Source organism: Conger conger, chromosome 1 (assembly GCF_963514075.1).
Source record: "Conger conger chromosome 1, fConCon1.1, whole genome shotgun sequence".
NCBI lineage: Eukaryota > Metazoa > Chordata > Actinopteri > Anguilliformes > Congridae > Conger > Conger conger.
In genome coordinates, this window is record NC_083760.1 from 64,267,602 (window position 1) to 64,284,428 (window position 16,827).

General features: G+C 41.1%; 1 protein-coding gene across 2 annotated transcripts in view; it reads left to right on the top strand.

Annotated features, from left to right (window-relative positions):
- Positions 1 to 16,827, top strand: part of adcy2a (adenylate cyclase 2a) — a 66,509-nt gene that overhangs the window by 29,135 nt on the left and 20,547 nt on the right. For both annotated transcript variants that reach the window (XR_009708741.1, XM_061241642.1), the window contains exon 4: positions 11,235 to 11,384. Coding sequence is in view for 1 of the 2 variants with exons in the window: in XM_061241642.1 (XP_061097626.1) it covers positions 11,235 to 11,384 (150 nt within the window). In the remaining variant the exon portion in view is untranslated. The remainder of the gene's footprint in view (positions 1 to 11,234; positions 11,385 to 16,827) is intronic.

Sequence of the window (16,827 nt, forward strand, 5' to 3'; positions counted from 1 at the left end):
GTGTAAGAGTTCTCACCCTCACTTACCTCAGATACACTTGTGTGGTGCAAATGTTTGATTTGAATATAAAAAGCATGTCACTTAAGAGCTACAGCAGTGTGCAAGCATTATTTTCTCGAATAAATTGCACGTTGGTTGTAGTTTGGTGGTATCGATGGATTTACCGTTTTAAAAAAGGTTCTATAAATTGTGAATCTAACAGAAAATGCTAAGCTAATCCTTACATCATTATGTCCCCCATTTATTAAGGAAAATCATTAGAAACACATAATGCACTCCCTCTTGGTGGACTAAGTACCCATTTATTCAGAAGACAGTCCCCAGACAATCAAAAAGGATTGCTTGATGTCACTTGAATAGTCTGTGTTATATATAATTGATATATACAGTGATTGATGATAATAACAATTACTCACACACATCATTGTGTTACTATTAATATCATAATGTATTTCTCAAAAACAGTCAGGATTGCAATGGTTTCTGCAGTGATCATGTCACCTATGTAACTGGGGTTGGTACTGAAAGCTGTGGATGTCAAACCATGACCCTCATTAGTTGCCCTCGCTGGCACAACATGTGCAAGTGGTTTCTTACAAAGAGATTCATAATTCAGGCTTCTTACAAGTGGTTTTGTACATAAACAATAATATTGGTAAATAATGATTTGCAAAATAAGTTTTGCACTTTGCACTATTATTTGGTTAAACAAATCCGGTTTGTAAAATGGTTTCACTTGTTTGAATTGATGCTGGACATATGGAATATGTGGAACACATAGAATAATCAAATAATCATACAGAATAATCAACAGCTATCCAAATGAATCATTCTAATCTGAGAAAACCTGAGTGTCTGAATAAGCCAATACAATGTTATTCTAGCCATTTCCTAACTAACCCAGCGCATGTCCTCTTGCACTATTGAATCGCTAACGATGTCTGGGGGCTAACAAAAGTAATGGTGTAGAAATGAGCTTTTCAGGTCACTGCTGTGTGCTAGATTTCTTATTCATAATAGACCTGTTTCTGGTTTCAACGTTTATCACTGACATGATGGAAAAACATTTAAATTATTTTCATAATTTTTTGCGCAGGGCATATATTGTATCTTTCTAAAATACATTTGTACTGTGGTTGATGCCACTGTTGTAATGTGACTGACCAAATGTTTTGATTAGAGCAAGACTTGGCCTGTTTCTCATCTCATTTTGAGCATCCCTTTCTCCCTGGCTAAGAGCATTTGCACAAGTTTTTGTGCATTTGCATTTGCTTTTTTTAGTGTATCCTCAGTGTTTATCAGTAAAATGTTTATGTACTGTTTGTTTAAATTAAACGATATTACATGCTACTTGGTCATCAACAATATATCATTAGCTGATGTGTTTGCTAAAATCAAAATCTGGCAGGATTATGGATTTCATAGATTATTTTATTGGATTTTTGGTTTGAGTATATATATATACTCAAACCAAAATTGACAAGAAAACAAAGTTGAACTGTCTGGAAAAAAATAAAATAAAATAATAATAATAATAATATATATATATATATATATATATATATATATATATATATATATATATATATATATATATATATATATATATATATATTATTATTATTATTATTATTATTATTTTATTTTATTTTTTTCCAGACAGTTCAACTTTTTTTTCTTGTCAAGGATGCTGTTGAGATTTAATAACTCTGCCATACTATAGATGAAATAAAGTCTGCTAAGCTTGTTAGTCGATAGAAAAAGATCCTTGAGTGCTGGTTCCTAATCCATCCTGTCTATTTTAAGAACACTTGAACACCTGAGCCTGCTTTCTTCTGTTCGTAATGAAGGTCTAAGCTCTCCTTAACACACTGTATCAGAGGGAGTCTGTCTGCTGGGTCATTAAAATGGCTTCCCTTACATCCTGGGCTCTGGAATCAATACATTCTGTGTTCCTTTTTGTGCATGTACAAAGAAAGCCAGTAGCTTAGATGTAGTAATCCATAGCTATAATGAAGCTACACTGCCATTCTGTCTGCTGGTGGTGTCATTGCTTCCCCTGATTAAAGATTTCTTTTTTTTACTACCAGCAGATATAAATGGTGTCTGAGAGCCATAGCTCATTATGGAGAGCTCATGATTATGCCCTCTTTAGAGTGAATATCTTGTAAATCAGGTCAAATCTGCATTTCTCACTGTCCCACAGCCTCAGTGTGCAGGCTCAGTAATGCACCCATCCGTAGCCCCGCTCAACTGAGTCACTTTCCAGTTCCAGCACTACATCTGTACTATCACTCCATTAATCCACCATATAGTCTTTAACATTGCACAACCCTTGCTCATGAATCAATACATCTGTGGAACAGCCAATTTATCAAACTATATTAATAATTGTAATAATGCTAACAATGCAACTCTTTGTAGCCACAATACTGTATGGTTAAGGGTATGCTTTGAAAATGATTATGACGACACCTCAAAATGTATACCCCAAATTGAGAATTTTATGGAAGAAAGGTACTATGTTTCTTCCTGTGTATGTGTAACATGTGTAATTGCATGCATGTATACTGTATGTATCTGCATGTAAGTACAGTTGGTGCAGTCTATGAAGACATTGAAATGCAATGTTAGTCTTATCATTCATATTTATAAATTATAGACATACCAACTGCATCCATTGATCGCCAATTCACCAGAGAAAGGAGCAAACATGCAGTCTAGTCTTTTCCCTGACTGTGACTGCTGCATGGGCAAGACTGCAATTCACAATTTTTATTGTTTTGCCTATTGTTCATTGTTCTATGGTGCATACCTTGTCTTTGCCATAGATTGTGGGGTACTGTTCAGCCTGTTACCATGGTCTATAAAACTTTCTCTTGGCATTTTTGTACCCTCACTTTATCCAGCTCAAAACAATGCAGGCACTCTTTGGAGCTTACAGTAACATAGAGACTCCTGCATCGAGACTTGGTTGCGGTGCTTTTGTCACTATATACAACAAGACGCAGAAAAACAAATTGTATGTCAGCTTTCATTTTGCCTCTACAGCGAAGTGAAATTGCACTTGTTGTCCTGGAAAGGATCAACAGAAATCTTGTTCTTCATAGATCACACATATTAATCTTTTGCTGATATTCCTGACATTCCTGAAGCATCTATTATTTAAGTGGGCAGTTTCTTAAGACCAAGAACACAAAGACCAAACAAGGTAAACTTGCAAGGACCTATTCTGATTTTCTTGTCTATCTCTGCGACCATACTCACTGCTACACAAAGTATCACAATGATATATAAAACCAAAAACCCTTACCTTGCTTGTTCTCTGAAAACTATTATACCCGCCTGCAGCCAGAGTTTAAAAAAAACATTCCAGCAACAAGATGGAAGAAGGGAAGAAAAGGGACAATTTTAGTGGCACAACTGTTGAAGGTTTCAAATCCAGGCCAGGGCCTTCCGTTGCTGCTTTCCTTCCACAGTCCAAATACATGCAGGTCCAAATGCATGCACCTTTATTCATCAGGATCCTATTATGAAGGACTTCCCCCCCCCCCAGCTGTGCAGATATCAGAATATGCAATAAAGCAGAAGTGGCATTCATCTCAGTTTGTAATAAAAGACTGTATTCACGTACCTGTGACTGTGGGCTATCATTATTGTATATGTTATATACTTGGAACCTGATAGCTCCATCATTTGTAGATGTTTTGACACTGTTATCTCAGTTTTTCGGAAACTCTTCTGAATGTGTGTGCGCAATGATTGATTGGCAACCTATCAAAGCCAATGCATGAGGAGAGGCTCAAAGTACATTACACATGTACACAATATTAGTGATATAATGGCTGATAGATACATGATGCAGCCAATCTTTCAAATTCACCGGGATTATCTTTTAAAGTCAGCTCTGTGGAGCCCCCAGCAAGTTATATTTGTACAGGATATTTATTTCACTACAAGGGGCTGACAATGTACTATAAGAGAATATTGTGAGATCCCAGGTGAAAAACCAGGCAGCAAAAGGTCTTAAGTGAAAAAACTGAGGTTCATTTATTCTCACAAAAACAGGGAAGGGCAAGGGGCGATGAGAAAGAACAAAAAAACAGCCGTTCCAAAGCTTCGGGCTGGTAGGTTCCCGGTTCCTAAGCTTTCCTTTGCTTAGGGGTGCGGCACTACTCCAGGCCTGTGGCAAACTGAATGAAAGATCACAAAAAGTCAGCACAGTCACAAAATTCACCATAACACACTCTCTCTAGCTCTTGAGAATTCCTGTCCTTAAAGCCCTTGGCCTCATCACTCAACACAGCCCATCTGTGCTTGAGGAGGTGTGGCCAGGAGCAGTTTACAATCACCAGGTGTGCCTCGTTGGGTCCTGATGAGCTTCAATTATTCAATTATTGTCCTCATGACTGGTACTGCGTTTCTCTCCATGGTCCTAAGGCCCTCCAGCATATCAGTTGGAAAATACCTTCCCTCAATTACCTGACCAAGAGGTATCCTCCAGCGGCAGGCCCTTGAGGGCCAGGTTGACCCAGTGCCACACTCCCTCCCCCTCAACATCAGGCCCCCTCGGGTGGGGAGTGACCACAGGCATTCCGGTCTTCTGGACTGGGCACCTGCATTCCCATGTTGCTTACCGGCTCTGTCAAGGAACCATTGGGTTATTCGGGAGTTCTTGTCCTTGTTCAATGACATCCATGTTAGTGGTGCGTGATCAGTTATCAGTGTGAACTCTCTTCCAATCAAGTAATATTTTAGGTGGTCTACAGCCCATTTTATGGCTAAGCACTCCTTTTCAACTGTCTCATAGTTGCGCTCATGCTTGAGCAACTTACGGCTGATGTAGGTGACCGGGTGTTCCAATCCATCTGTTACCTGCGACAGAACGGCACCCAAGCCAGCTTCTGAAGCGTCGGTCTGGAGGACAAGGGGTAGGGAGAAATTCACTGTGGCCAGCACAGGTTCATGGCAGAGGGCATCCCTCAGTCCCTGGAACGCTTCCTCCGTCGCAACCGTCCAGCACACTCTGTGTTTTCCCTCCTTCTTGGTAAGGTCAAATAGGGGTGCTGTGGCAAATTTAGGCACAAACTGTCTGTAGTAACCCACTAGACCCAAGAATGTCCTCACCTGCTTCCTCGTTTCTGGGCGGGGCCATGTGGCAATTGCCTCCACTTTGGATGCTTGAGGTCGTACACAGACCCTTCCAACTGTGTAGCCATGGTAATTGGTTTCCTCTAAGCCAAGGCGACACTTGGACGTTTTGGCCGTCAACCCCGCTGTCCGTAACGCCCCCAGGACTGCTTCCAGACGTTCCAGGCGTGCCTTCCAATCCAGGCTTTGGACCATGATGTCATCCAGGTATGATGCTGCATACTCTCTGTGTGGCCTAAGGACTCGGTCCATTAGGCGCTGGAAGGTAGCGGGGGCTCCATGGACACCAAATGGTAGAACCTTGTAGTGGAAGAGGCCGTCCAGGGTTGAAAACGCTGTCTTCTCCTTAGCTCTGTCGGTAAGGCGTACCTGCCAATACCCCCGAGTGAGGTCCAAAGTGCTAACCTCGTGGGACCCATCCTCTCCAGGAGCTCATCTACCCTGGGCATCGGATAGGCATCAAAGACTGATATGTCATTTAACCTTCGAAAGTCATTACAGAACCTTAATGAGCCAGGCTTCGGAACCACGGCAATGGGGCTGCTCCATGCACTTTGCGATTCTTCAATCACTCCTAATTCTAGCATTGAGCGTACCTCTTCACGAATTGCTTCCCTCCTGGCTTCAGGGATCCGGTAGGGTCTCAGCCTCACCATCTTTCCTGGCTCGGTGATGATGTCATGTGCAATGACCGTAGTCCGTCCCGGTTGGTCAGAGAACACGTCTCTACTCTGGCTTAGCAGCTCCTTCAGCTCCTGGACCTGGTGAGGGGAAAGCTGCTTGCCCATGGGCACTTCAGGAGTGCTCTGGGATGGAAGGTTAGCCGACAATGCCTGCACTGGAACCTGACTGGGTTCATACCACCTTTTCAGCAAATTTATGTGGTAGATTTGGGTGCTTTGTCGTCGCCCCATCTGCCTCACCTAGTAGTTGACCGGTGAGATCCTTTCCACCACCTCATACGGCCCATGCCATTTCGCCAGGAATTTGCACTCTTGGGTGGGGACCAACACCAGTACCTTATCTCCAGGTAGGAATTCTCTTACCTGGGCCCCTCTGTCGTAGAGCCTAGCTTGTGCCTCCTGGGCTTGGCGCATGTGCTCCCTCACTGTGGGCCAGACCTGTGCCATCCGATGGTGCATTTTCTCAACATGCTCGATCACGGTAGTGTGGCACGTCGGCTGTTGTTCCCAAGGCTCCTTGGCCAGGTCCAGCAGGCCTCGTGGTCTCCAACCATACAGCAACTCAAAGGGCTAGAAGCCTGTAGACGCCTGTGGAACTTCAAGGACAGATAAGAGGAGGTATGGTAACAGCTGGTCCCAATCCTTAGCATCACTTTCTATTAGCTTCCTCATCATTTGTTTTAGTGTCTTGTTGAAGCGCTCCACAAGCCCGTCAGTCTGTGGGTGGTATACGGAGGTTCTAACCTGTTTCACCTTCATCAACTGACACAATGTCTGCATTACTGAGATGGGTGTGTGGGGGGTTGGAACCAAAATGCACGACTCAGAAACAGGGGTGTAATAAAGTCCAGGGCTTTATTCGGGGAATATCCAGAGGGCGTAGTCAAAAAACAAGCAATGTTCGTACATGTAAAATCCAGCCAAAACCAAAGTGCAGTACCGAGAGAGAAGGCAGTCTCGTAATCGGTACACCATGCAAAACATTGCAGTAGCCAGGAAAGCTGTCAGCGGGGCAGAAGTACAGGCGGATGGTAGGCAGGCTCAGGGTCGATGACGGCGCAAGAGTCAAGACCAAAGTCTGCTCCGCGGGGCAAAAGCACAAAGACAGCAGGCAAAGTCGCGGTACAGGCAGGCAATAGTCAACAAAACAGTCAATAATCTTTGGTCAATAAACAGGCTTGGATCGTAACGGGTAGACAACTGGCTTGACAAAAACGCTAAAGAGGTGCACTGACAAACAGGGGGCAACAATTTTGCAAAGACATGACGTGACACTGAGCTTCACATGCAGGTGTAGACAGGTGTAGACAATTAGCTTGAGAGCAGCATGAGAATGGAAATCAGGTGTGGAGGATTGACAAGTTAACAAGGTAATTAGTCATCGTTAGTAATAAACCTATCCTGCCCTAGCGTTAGTAAATTTGTAAATGACATGCACAAGAAACGTAAGGTAACATGAACACATGGTTAGAATGTTAGTATTACCCAATCCTGATCTAAAGTTAGTTAAGATTAGTAAGAAGACAAGGGAAATTGAAACAATTAGGGTGTGAGTGACAGAAAGGGAGAGAGAGAAAGCAGGAATGCAAGGTTTGCAGAAAGACACGAAAAAATGTATGCTAATCAATGAACAGAACATGACACAACATAAATCGTGACATAACAAGTTTACAAAACTATGACAATAAACTATATTATGTGATATGACAAGACTAACATAATACGTGACATGACAACATAACCAAGACAATAACTAAACATAAAACATGACATGACAAGCATGAAATGTGACAATTACCTTTGACATAAAACAGGATCGCTGGTCTGTCAATATGTCTTCCGGTATTCCCACTCTACTACATAACATGAACAGTTCTTTGGCCACCGTCTTACCAGCAGCTGTCCTCAACGGGATGGCCTCCGGGTACCTGGTGGCGTAGTCAAGGATGACTAAGATGTATCGATGACCTCGACTGGATTTTGGAAGGGGTCCAACGATATCCATCCCAATCCTTTTGAAGGGGACATCAATAATCGGTAGGGGTATTAAAGGGTTGTGATAGGTTACCTTCGGACTGTGCAGTTGACATTTGGCAGTGTCGGCAGTAGTCTTTCACCTCTCTCTTCACCCCTGGCCAGTAGAACCTCCTAGTCACCCTCTCATAAGTCTTCTCAGACCCCAGGTGAGCCCCAAGAGGGTGGGAGTGAGCCAGGTAGAGCACCTTGGAAACATAAGCTCTTGGCACCTACAGCTGGTTAAAAACCTCTTCATTCTTTTTAACCACCCGGTATAACAGTCCATTGTTCACCATAAAGTGAGGATAGACAGATGGACTCACCCAGTCTTGGGGTTTGGCAGTGGGATGCTTCACGGCTTTCCATGCTTGTGCTAGGTTGGGATCTTCGTGCTGTACCCGACCAGATACCCCCTCTGGCGGGCCACTACGGATTTGCATGAGATCAGACCAGCACAGGTTATCCTTACTTTCACCCCTTCCAGCAGGGGCCCCTTGCTCCTGTAATCTTGGTAGGGTGGATGTCCCTCTCCCGGTATGGTTAGCCCGGGGGCTATTGACTTAATCTGGGCTGGATTGGGATTCCTGTGATGGCGCTGCGCATACCTGATGGGCCCGGGGTGGTTTCTTCTGCCTCGCACCTCTTGCCGGTTGTGGCATCCCCCAGTACCTGGAGAACAAGCCACAGTCTCTGCCGATCAGGATGGGCACCGGTAAGCCTGGGACGACCCCCACCCTTTGATGAGGGCCAGGTTGGCCCAGGTACCTCGGGGTGCCACAATATATAAACAATGTTTACTTGCTAAACATTGCTACTTTCTAAATGGAGCACTGTGTTTCATTGCTTCTAATAACACAACTGAGCTTAGTTTTGTTTTATGAGTCTGGTCATAACTACAGCAATGTCATAAAAAGGGAACACCAATCATTTTGCATTCAGTGCTGTTGAAGAAAAGTGGCACATGTCTTTGACTCAATCATGGCTGAGAGAAAAATATGAAGTGAGATGGTCAGAACTATATATATTTTAGCTGATAGTCCTTGACAAATCTTCTTGTTAAAATACTTTTGATAAACAGTTAATGCAGTCGTTTCTCCTCAGAATGCAGATTTTGTTGAGAAGTTGTTAATATTTCATTGAAGGGAGTATTCCTGTTGAATTTAGAGTTATCGTTCAATGAGAAGTTAATTTACACTTGCAACTTGTCCAGAATAATTACTTTAGTCAATAACAACAAGCTCACATTGACTGTGTTTCGCTTTGCATATCTTTACTATTATGTACACAGTGCTACATTTTTGGAGTGTGAGCCTGATAGCATTTTAGCTCTTTAAATGTTCTTGAATACATTCTGTATAAGTAATTTAAAAATCAGAATGTAATCATACATAAAGCATAATAATGTACTCCCAAACCATTGAAATATCAGTATACAGTATATCAGTATATCGCCACAGAAATAGTGTTTCAAGTTCCTTCCGAAAACTCTTGAAGAAAAGAAAACTTTGTGGCTTTGTGGCAAATGGCAGAGCAAACTGTGAGGCTATGCTGAGTCAGCTTACACTTTCAAGTCCATGCAAGCTAGCTAGAAGAAAGCAAGGAATTAATACAACTGTAGAGATTGCAGTAAAAAAATATCACTGTCTCAGTAAATATTACACACCATTGAACACCGCGAGCACAATGCAATGCTTACTTATCTTTATGAATACTTGACAGGTTTTCTGAGATAGCTCTGTTAACAAAATGAAGTGGAAATATAATGTATATAAAAATAGATAGATGGATTGATTGGATTCCACATTACCTGGGTAGCTATTGCTTTCTCAGTTAATGGGGTAACTGGCATGGGTCAACCCATATAGTTTCTGGCAGACATACTCCCTACATCAGCTACACCAGGATCCGGGTAAACCAGGCTAGTCTGGTTTCTCTTGATTTATACGATTTTTTTTCTGAAATGTAGAGTAGTGGGGATGTTAATGTCTGTGAGCCGCTGATTGGCTAAAAACATGTATTTTTGTTAGTGCCATAAATGAATGGTCTATTATATTGGATTAGTTAGCTCTGAGCCATTCTATTTAAATAATTGTTTCTGACTGTCACTGTTACTGAGACTTTCTTCTGACGAATGAAAATGGACCAAAAGCAATTAACATGTGTGGCATACAGTGTCCCTTTGAAGCATTATGACTCTCACACTGTGAGAAGGGTTGAAAGAACTGCAGAGAAAAGTACGACAGATGAAAGACAAGGATAACAGAGGACTGGCAGAATACTCATGACATCTCACTATTCAGAAAGAGGATACGTGTGAGTCTAAGTGCTGGGAATGATGGGGAATGTAGACATTATATCCCCCACACCCCATTCATAGAGAGCAGAGATCAGTGTGCTCTGTCGCTCCAAGATAGTCCTCATGAATATACTGTAACAATAAGCTCAAGAAGTGTGTGATTTTTTTACACACATTGCACTCTGTTTGGAGCTTTTTCACAGCTTCTTTGTTCAGAGAGCTCTGGATTTTAAACCTTGTGTTCCTGAGCAAACATTCACAGAATCCTATTTCTGATTTAATATAATTATGCTTTTCCATTTTACTTTGGCTTTATATACGGGATATTGTAATTCAGATTTGTCTTTCACAAAAGAAAACATGAAAGGAAATATTTGCTATGTCTAGAGATTTAATAGTTTCGCAATTTTATAAATAGCTATGCTATACACTCACTGAGCACTTTTTTTAGGAACACCTGTATACCTAATTATTCCTGCGATTATCTAATCAGCCAATGGTGTGGCAGCAGTGAAATGCATAAAATCATCAACCATCTGGATGGGGAGAACATGTGATCTAAGTGACTTTGACTTTGTGGAAGGATTGTTGGTGCCAGACAGGGTGGTGTGAGTATCTCAGATACTGCTGATCTCCTGGGATTTTCACTCATGACAGTCTCTTGAGTTTGCAGAGAATGGTGCACATTACAACAGTGGTATGCAGATGAGCGTCTCTGAACACACAACACGTCAAACCTCTGAGTGGATAGGCTACAGGAGCAGAAGACTTAATAAGTCTAATAAATAACTAATAAAGTGCTCACTGAGTGTACATTATGCAGTAGATTTTGTTGTTTTTTAACTTCAACGTACTTTGTGAAAATTACAAGAATACTGCATTTTATTTGACAACATTCAGATACTTACATACAAACCTTTATTATGTTACATTTGGAAAACAGATCATTTTACCAGCGGAGTACTGTACCTGGATTATTAATAGCCTTTATTAACTATATGAACTATATGAATAATCTTTTCGGTTTGAAAAATATCTGCATTTATACTTCATATTCTCATCCTTGGTTATGGGTTTTTTTTTCTCAGATCTTGGCCAATATTATCATCTTCATTTGTGGAAACATGGCTGGGGCTTATCACAAACACCTAATGGAGCTTGCAGTGAAGCAGACCTACCAGGACACCTGCAACTGCATTAAGTCACCTATCAAGCTGGAGTTTGAGAAACGGCAGCAGGTACAGTCCGTTTCCCAGTTCTCTTGTAATCTGCATCACAGCTGTTCTGAACACAAAATACTGACTTTCTTTTCTTTTTTCACTTTAATAATTTGTGGAATTATGCAGAAAGAGCTAATAGGGAAACTCAACAATTCAATAGTAAATTGACATATTAAATATTTGATTTCTCTCCTAAAACTGACTGATAAGTGTATATACTTATATTGCCATTTCTATGATGTGTGAAGTCTGTTGTTGTTTATGTATATATTTAGAAGCCAGAAGTATAAATTGTCTGATTGTGTCTCGACAATTGGGGGAAATTGCCTCTCATGCTGATGTATTGTGGAGATGAATTGTATTTAGCTTATACAATTCATCTCCACAATAAGCTAAAGGTGAAGTGATTTCTGTGAAGAGGGAGTCTCTATGAGTCATGCTGCTGAACCCAGCGGTTTCTCTGTAATATCCATGCTGACTGCTAATTTAACCAGAAAAACTACAGCAGACTGCGTGAAGCACCACTCAATCATCTCAAAATAGAACTGCTGTCACACCCCAGTTACATTGCACAATAGCCATGGGCCAATATTTTCCTGGCATGAATGTAAACAGCATTCACAAATGCTGTTGTGCTTTGCAAATGCTCATAGGTGAGGACTGCACCAGGAGCTAAACATTATGACCAACTGCCTAATATGGCGCCAAAACAGCTCTGACCTGCCAAGGCTCTACAAGACCTCTGAAGCTGCCCTGTGGTATCTGGCACCAAGATACTAGCAGCAGATGCTTTATGTCCTGTAAATTGCAAGGTGAATCCACCATGGATTGGAATGGTGTTCCAGCACATCCCACAGATGCTCGATTGGATTGAGATCTGGGGAATTTGGAGGCCAGGGCAACACCTTGAACTCTTCCTCACACCATTCCCAAACAATGCGTGCAGTGTGGCAGGGCACATTACCCTGCTGAATGAGATCACTGTCATCGGGGAATACCGTTGCCATGAAGGTCCACATGAATGTCCGGACCCAGGGTTTCCCAGCAGAACAGTGCCCAGAGCATCTCACTCCCTCCACTCCCTTGTCTCCTTCCTATTGTGCCTCCTGGTGCCATCTCTTCCATGGCTAAAGGGCAAGCACGTACCCAGCTGTCCTCATGATGTAAAAGAAAACAGGACTCATTGGTGAGCTTCTTCCATTGCTCCAAGGTCCAGTGCCGGCGATCACGTGCCCATTGTAGGTGCTTTCAACGGTGGACAGGGGTTAGCATGGGCACTCTGACTCGTCTGCAGCTACGCGGCACCATATGTAGCAGGGTGTGATGTGTGTGTGATGCATTGTGTTTGTGATATTCCTCCTTTAACCATTATTAAAATTTTCCACAACTTGTGCAACAGTAGCCCTTCTGTTGGTTCAGACTGCCCTCGTGCATCGATGAGCCTTGGGTGCCCAACACCCTGTTGCCGATTCATGGATTGTATACGGATATATTTCATAATTTTTTTACGCGCTCATGCTGTTGATTTTACCAGAATCAGGAGACAAAATGGTTATGCTTCAGCACACTATATCTTGCACAAACTCTAATTAAATTACAATCATTTCAGGAGCAGTCATTACTCAGTGTCTGAAATGAGTTTAACTAAACAAGCAAAATGTTTCGTTCTACCCATGAACTTGTCCGATCTTTTCAAACCTGACACACAGATGTCCTGTTATAAGAGACAGTGATGAGAGTGGACAATTTCACAAATTACAGTATTCTTTAATTATTTTTAAACTCACATTATATTTGAAACATATTTTCATTGCAGCAACACCCTTTGTCAGTTCAGAGAACACAGACACGGGCTGCCTGTCATCACTTTTCTCACTCTGCAGTCATTGCACCAGTCATGTGAGATTTTTCTTTTATTGTTCAACACCAACTCCTACTGCTCCTAGCTCATGTTTTCCTTTATATCTGGAAGCTGCACACATCTGGTCTACAGAGTGCAGATTTTTTAATTAGATGGAAAGAGTGAACATATTACAAAAAGGGCTTTGAATATTAACATCTGAAAGACTAATTTGCCTCTTTATAGCGGACGGTGATTTTTGCAGTAGGGGGCAGGACACGTGAATCCACATTTCATCCCATGCAGTTTGTTAAGAGGCTGGCAGATGATGGGGTATATTATTACAGTGTGCAATGATTCCCAGAGTGTGAATCTAATACTATTTATTTGAGAGGATTTTTCTATGTGTTTGTGTCCTGAACTGTGCTGTTACATTCTGCCAGGTGGTTATTAAGCGGTATAATGGGTGGTGCAGTGATCAGTGCTGTCACTTCCCAGTTTTAAAGCGGGGCAAGCCAATGGTCCTTCTGTGCGCAGTTTGCATGTTCCCCTCGTGTCCTCACCAGAGTGGGACCAAATGTTATCTGTAATACTGACCATATTACTGTCTGCAGAGTCCAAATGGTCCTGGGTGTGTGAGTGCGTGAGTCGTGTGTGGGCCCTGTGATGGATCGGTGACTTGTCCAGGGTGTATCCCTGCCCCTCACCCATTGTCTGCTGGGACAGACTTCAGCTCCTCCACAATCCTTACCAGGAGTGTGCAGCCTAAAAAATGGATGTATGGATGGATGGTTTTTATATCCCAATTTTGAGTTTCTACTGTACCTATGGTGTAAATAAGACTTAAAGGCTTGTTAACTTAATGCGCTTGTTGCTTCTCCATTCAATAATATAATATATATTTAATATTGAGTATTGTGCTCAAACTAACCCTCTAAGAGCAATGTCATTCAGAAGCATGACACCAAATAACTTTAAAATACCAGTACTCACTGTGATCAGCATCGGTGTCAAACTCAAGTCCTGGAGGGCAGCAGTGGCTACAGGATTGTCTTGTATGAAATATGCAATAATATCAACTGTTGACTGGCTAAAGAATCGGCACTCTCTCTCAAGGCCTTAATTGGCTCATGATTGAAAATAAACCAAATAAATGATTTTCAACCCTGCTGTAACCCTCGAGGACTTTGACACCACTGCTCAAATATACTTCAAATGTTCCCAAATTTTCTTCAAAGGACAGACGCAGTGATTGATTGTGATTGCAAATAAAGGCCTAAAATGAGACTTCTAGGGTTCACTACATTCTGGTAGAAGCTAAATAAAGTTTGATTGATCCACCAGTTTCAGTGAGTTGTCATGGGAGGTTTCCCTGCTTGTATTGGTGTATTGTGCAATTATTTTACAGTACAGATCCTGGATCCATGGAGGAAATACCATTCTCTGAACCTGGGGATATATTTAGTGAATTATTATTTGTATGTCCACACAGCATCTTGCACAAGGAGTAATATAGTCAATGTTGTTTTAGTGGATAATGAATTTATGACACTCATACAGTGTTTTCAAGTTATTGTCTTCATTGGCAGGGTGCACATATGTGACCATTATCATTCACCAGTCTCAGGAAAATCCTTTGGTAGCTTATACTGGCATAATTTTAGGTTATGTTATAAATGTACCATTTTTTATAAGCCAGATATTCTGGAATAAGTACAACTAGTATTTATTTTTGTTAATTATTTATGTTTTAAGGTAAATTTTTCTTTCATATCTTGCCACTTCACTTTGACATCAGCATGTCTTATTGGATGGACAGCAATATGGGTGCAAGGTAACACTTATTATTATTAGTTAGGCAACTATTTTGATTTCAGAGGTAAGGTTATATACATATTAAGTACTATGAGAATACATTTTACAGCCTGTTTCATTGCACTTGCCTCTGAAATCAAAATAGCTACCTAATAATTACACTCAAGTAACTGGTATGTACCCAGCAAATACAAGTGAATTAATGACCTGTAAAATAAGGTATTAAGAGAGCAGTTCAACAGCAGGTCTATGAATGACTGCCTCTCAGAAAAAAACATCAGATTAGTCTCATTAGTTTGGTATTAGTAAGTTTCACTAGACTCCCTTTAGAGCCACATCAGCGAGGAACTGTAATCACAGCGCCTGTGCTATGGTGACAAGTCACTCATCATTGTGTTTTTATAGCTGCATCCCTAGTGGCTTAGCACACACTCAAACCTTCTTGCTACCGAAACCCCACCAGACATCCTGACTGAGAGACAGACCTATAAACATACCTTAAAATCAAACTAACCCAAAACTTACACTACCAGCAGGAAACCCGTTAAATTTAAGAGCATTTTATACAGTAGCTTATTCTCATCTACTACCGTTTAGACACACAACAGGTCTATACAAGTGGGTGTATGTCATTCTTTATCTTAACCTGCCACCATTTTATAAGCCACAAGCTCCACACAGGGCAGAAAGCTGTATTCCTTATCATCACCCACAATTTATCAAACCAGCCTCTGCTGGGAGGGCATTCATCAACCACTTTAGTGCTGTTTTTATGTTCACAACCTTATGCTGCCTGTGTCTATTTAAGCAGGTGTGATGTACAACAGTGCTGTTGTAGCTTTACCAGGGGCATTTAAAAAGCCCATTATTTTTTTTATGTCAGATCTACAGTATGCATACCTCTAAATGCATGCATATTCCTTTTTTATACAGTAAGGGAGACTGAGGCACAATCTAACATGTTTAGGATTTTGCTTAATTGAAATACATAATCTCTTTATGCTACAGTATAGTAACTTTTTTTCAACCACAAAGGAGATACATGTCTTTGATATGACCATTGGTCATTCCTGCCGATTACAGTTCAGTTGAAAGTAGCAGCATTAAAACTGTTACAATGTACCCCAACTACAGGGCAAATTAAATCTTTAGATAAAAGGTGAAACTTGTTTAAGGGCTAAATACTAAATAAGAGATGTTTGTCAGTGATGTATTCCCATTCTCATTTAGCCTTTAAGGTAAACCTTTGGTTATAAAAAGTAAAATGAAAATGTGTCTTCAAAATTGTTATTCAACAATAGGAATGGCGGATTTAGCACCCAAAAGTTGCCTGAAGAAGATAGAGGTGTTTTGCCCACTGATTGCCCGTTTTATTGGCGGCAAAAGGTGCTAACGTAAGTTTACTATATTAATTAATTAGCAAACCTTTCAACTAAGCTGAAGGACTGTAAACTAACCAGGCCACATCCTACAACTGTGGAGTTGTTATTGCTAATATCAGCTAATTGATGTTTCATTGTTTAACATTCTGTCTCCATCCAAGCACACTTTCTTCTTGAAACTACATGAGCGCCACTCATGGTTACTTTGAAACTTCAGATGAAGTATATTGCATTTTTCTTATTTTGACGTATCCACAAGTTTACCTTTTCTAGGAGTGCTATGGTTCAATAAAAACTGTGTTTAAATGTCTCAGCAAATGAAAGATACCATAAATTATATGATATGGGTTTTGTGTGGAAGCACACATCTGGAGGATTTTTGTGTGGATTTCAAACCATCCAATTTCCCTTGGTGAAACAAAAT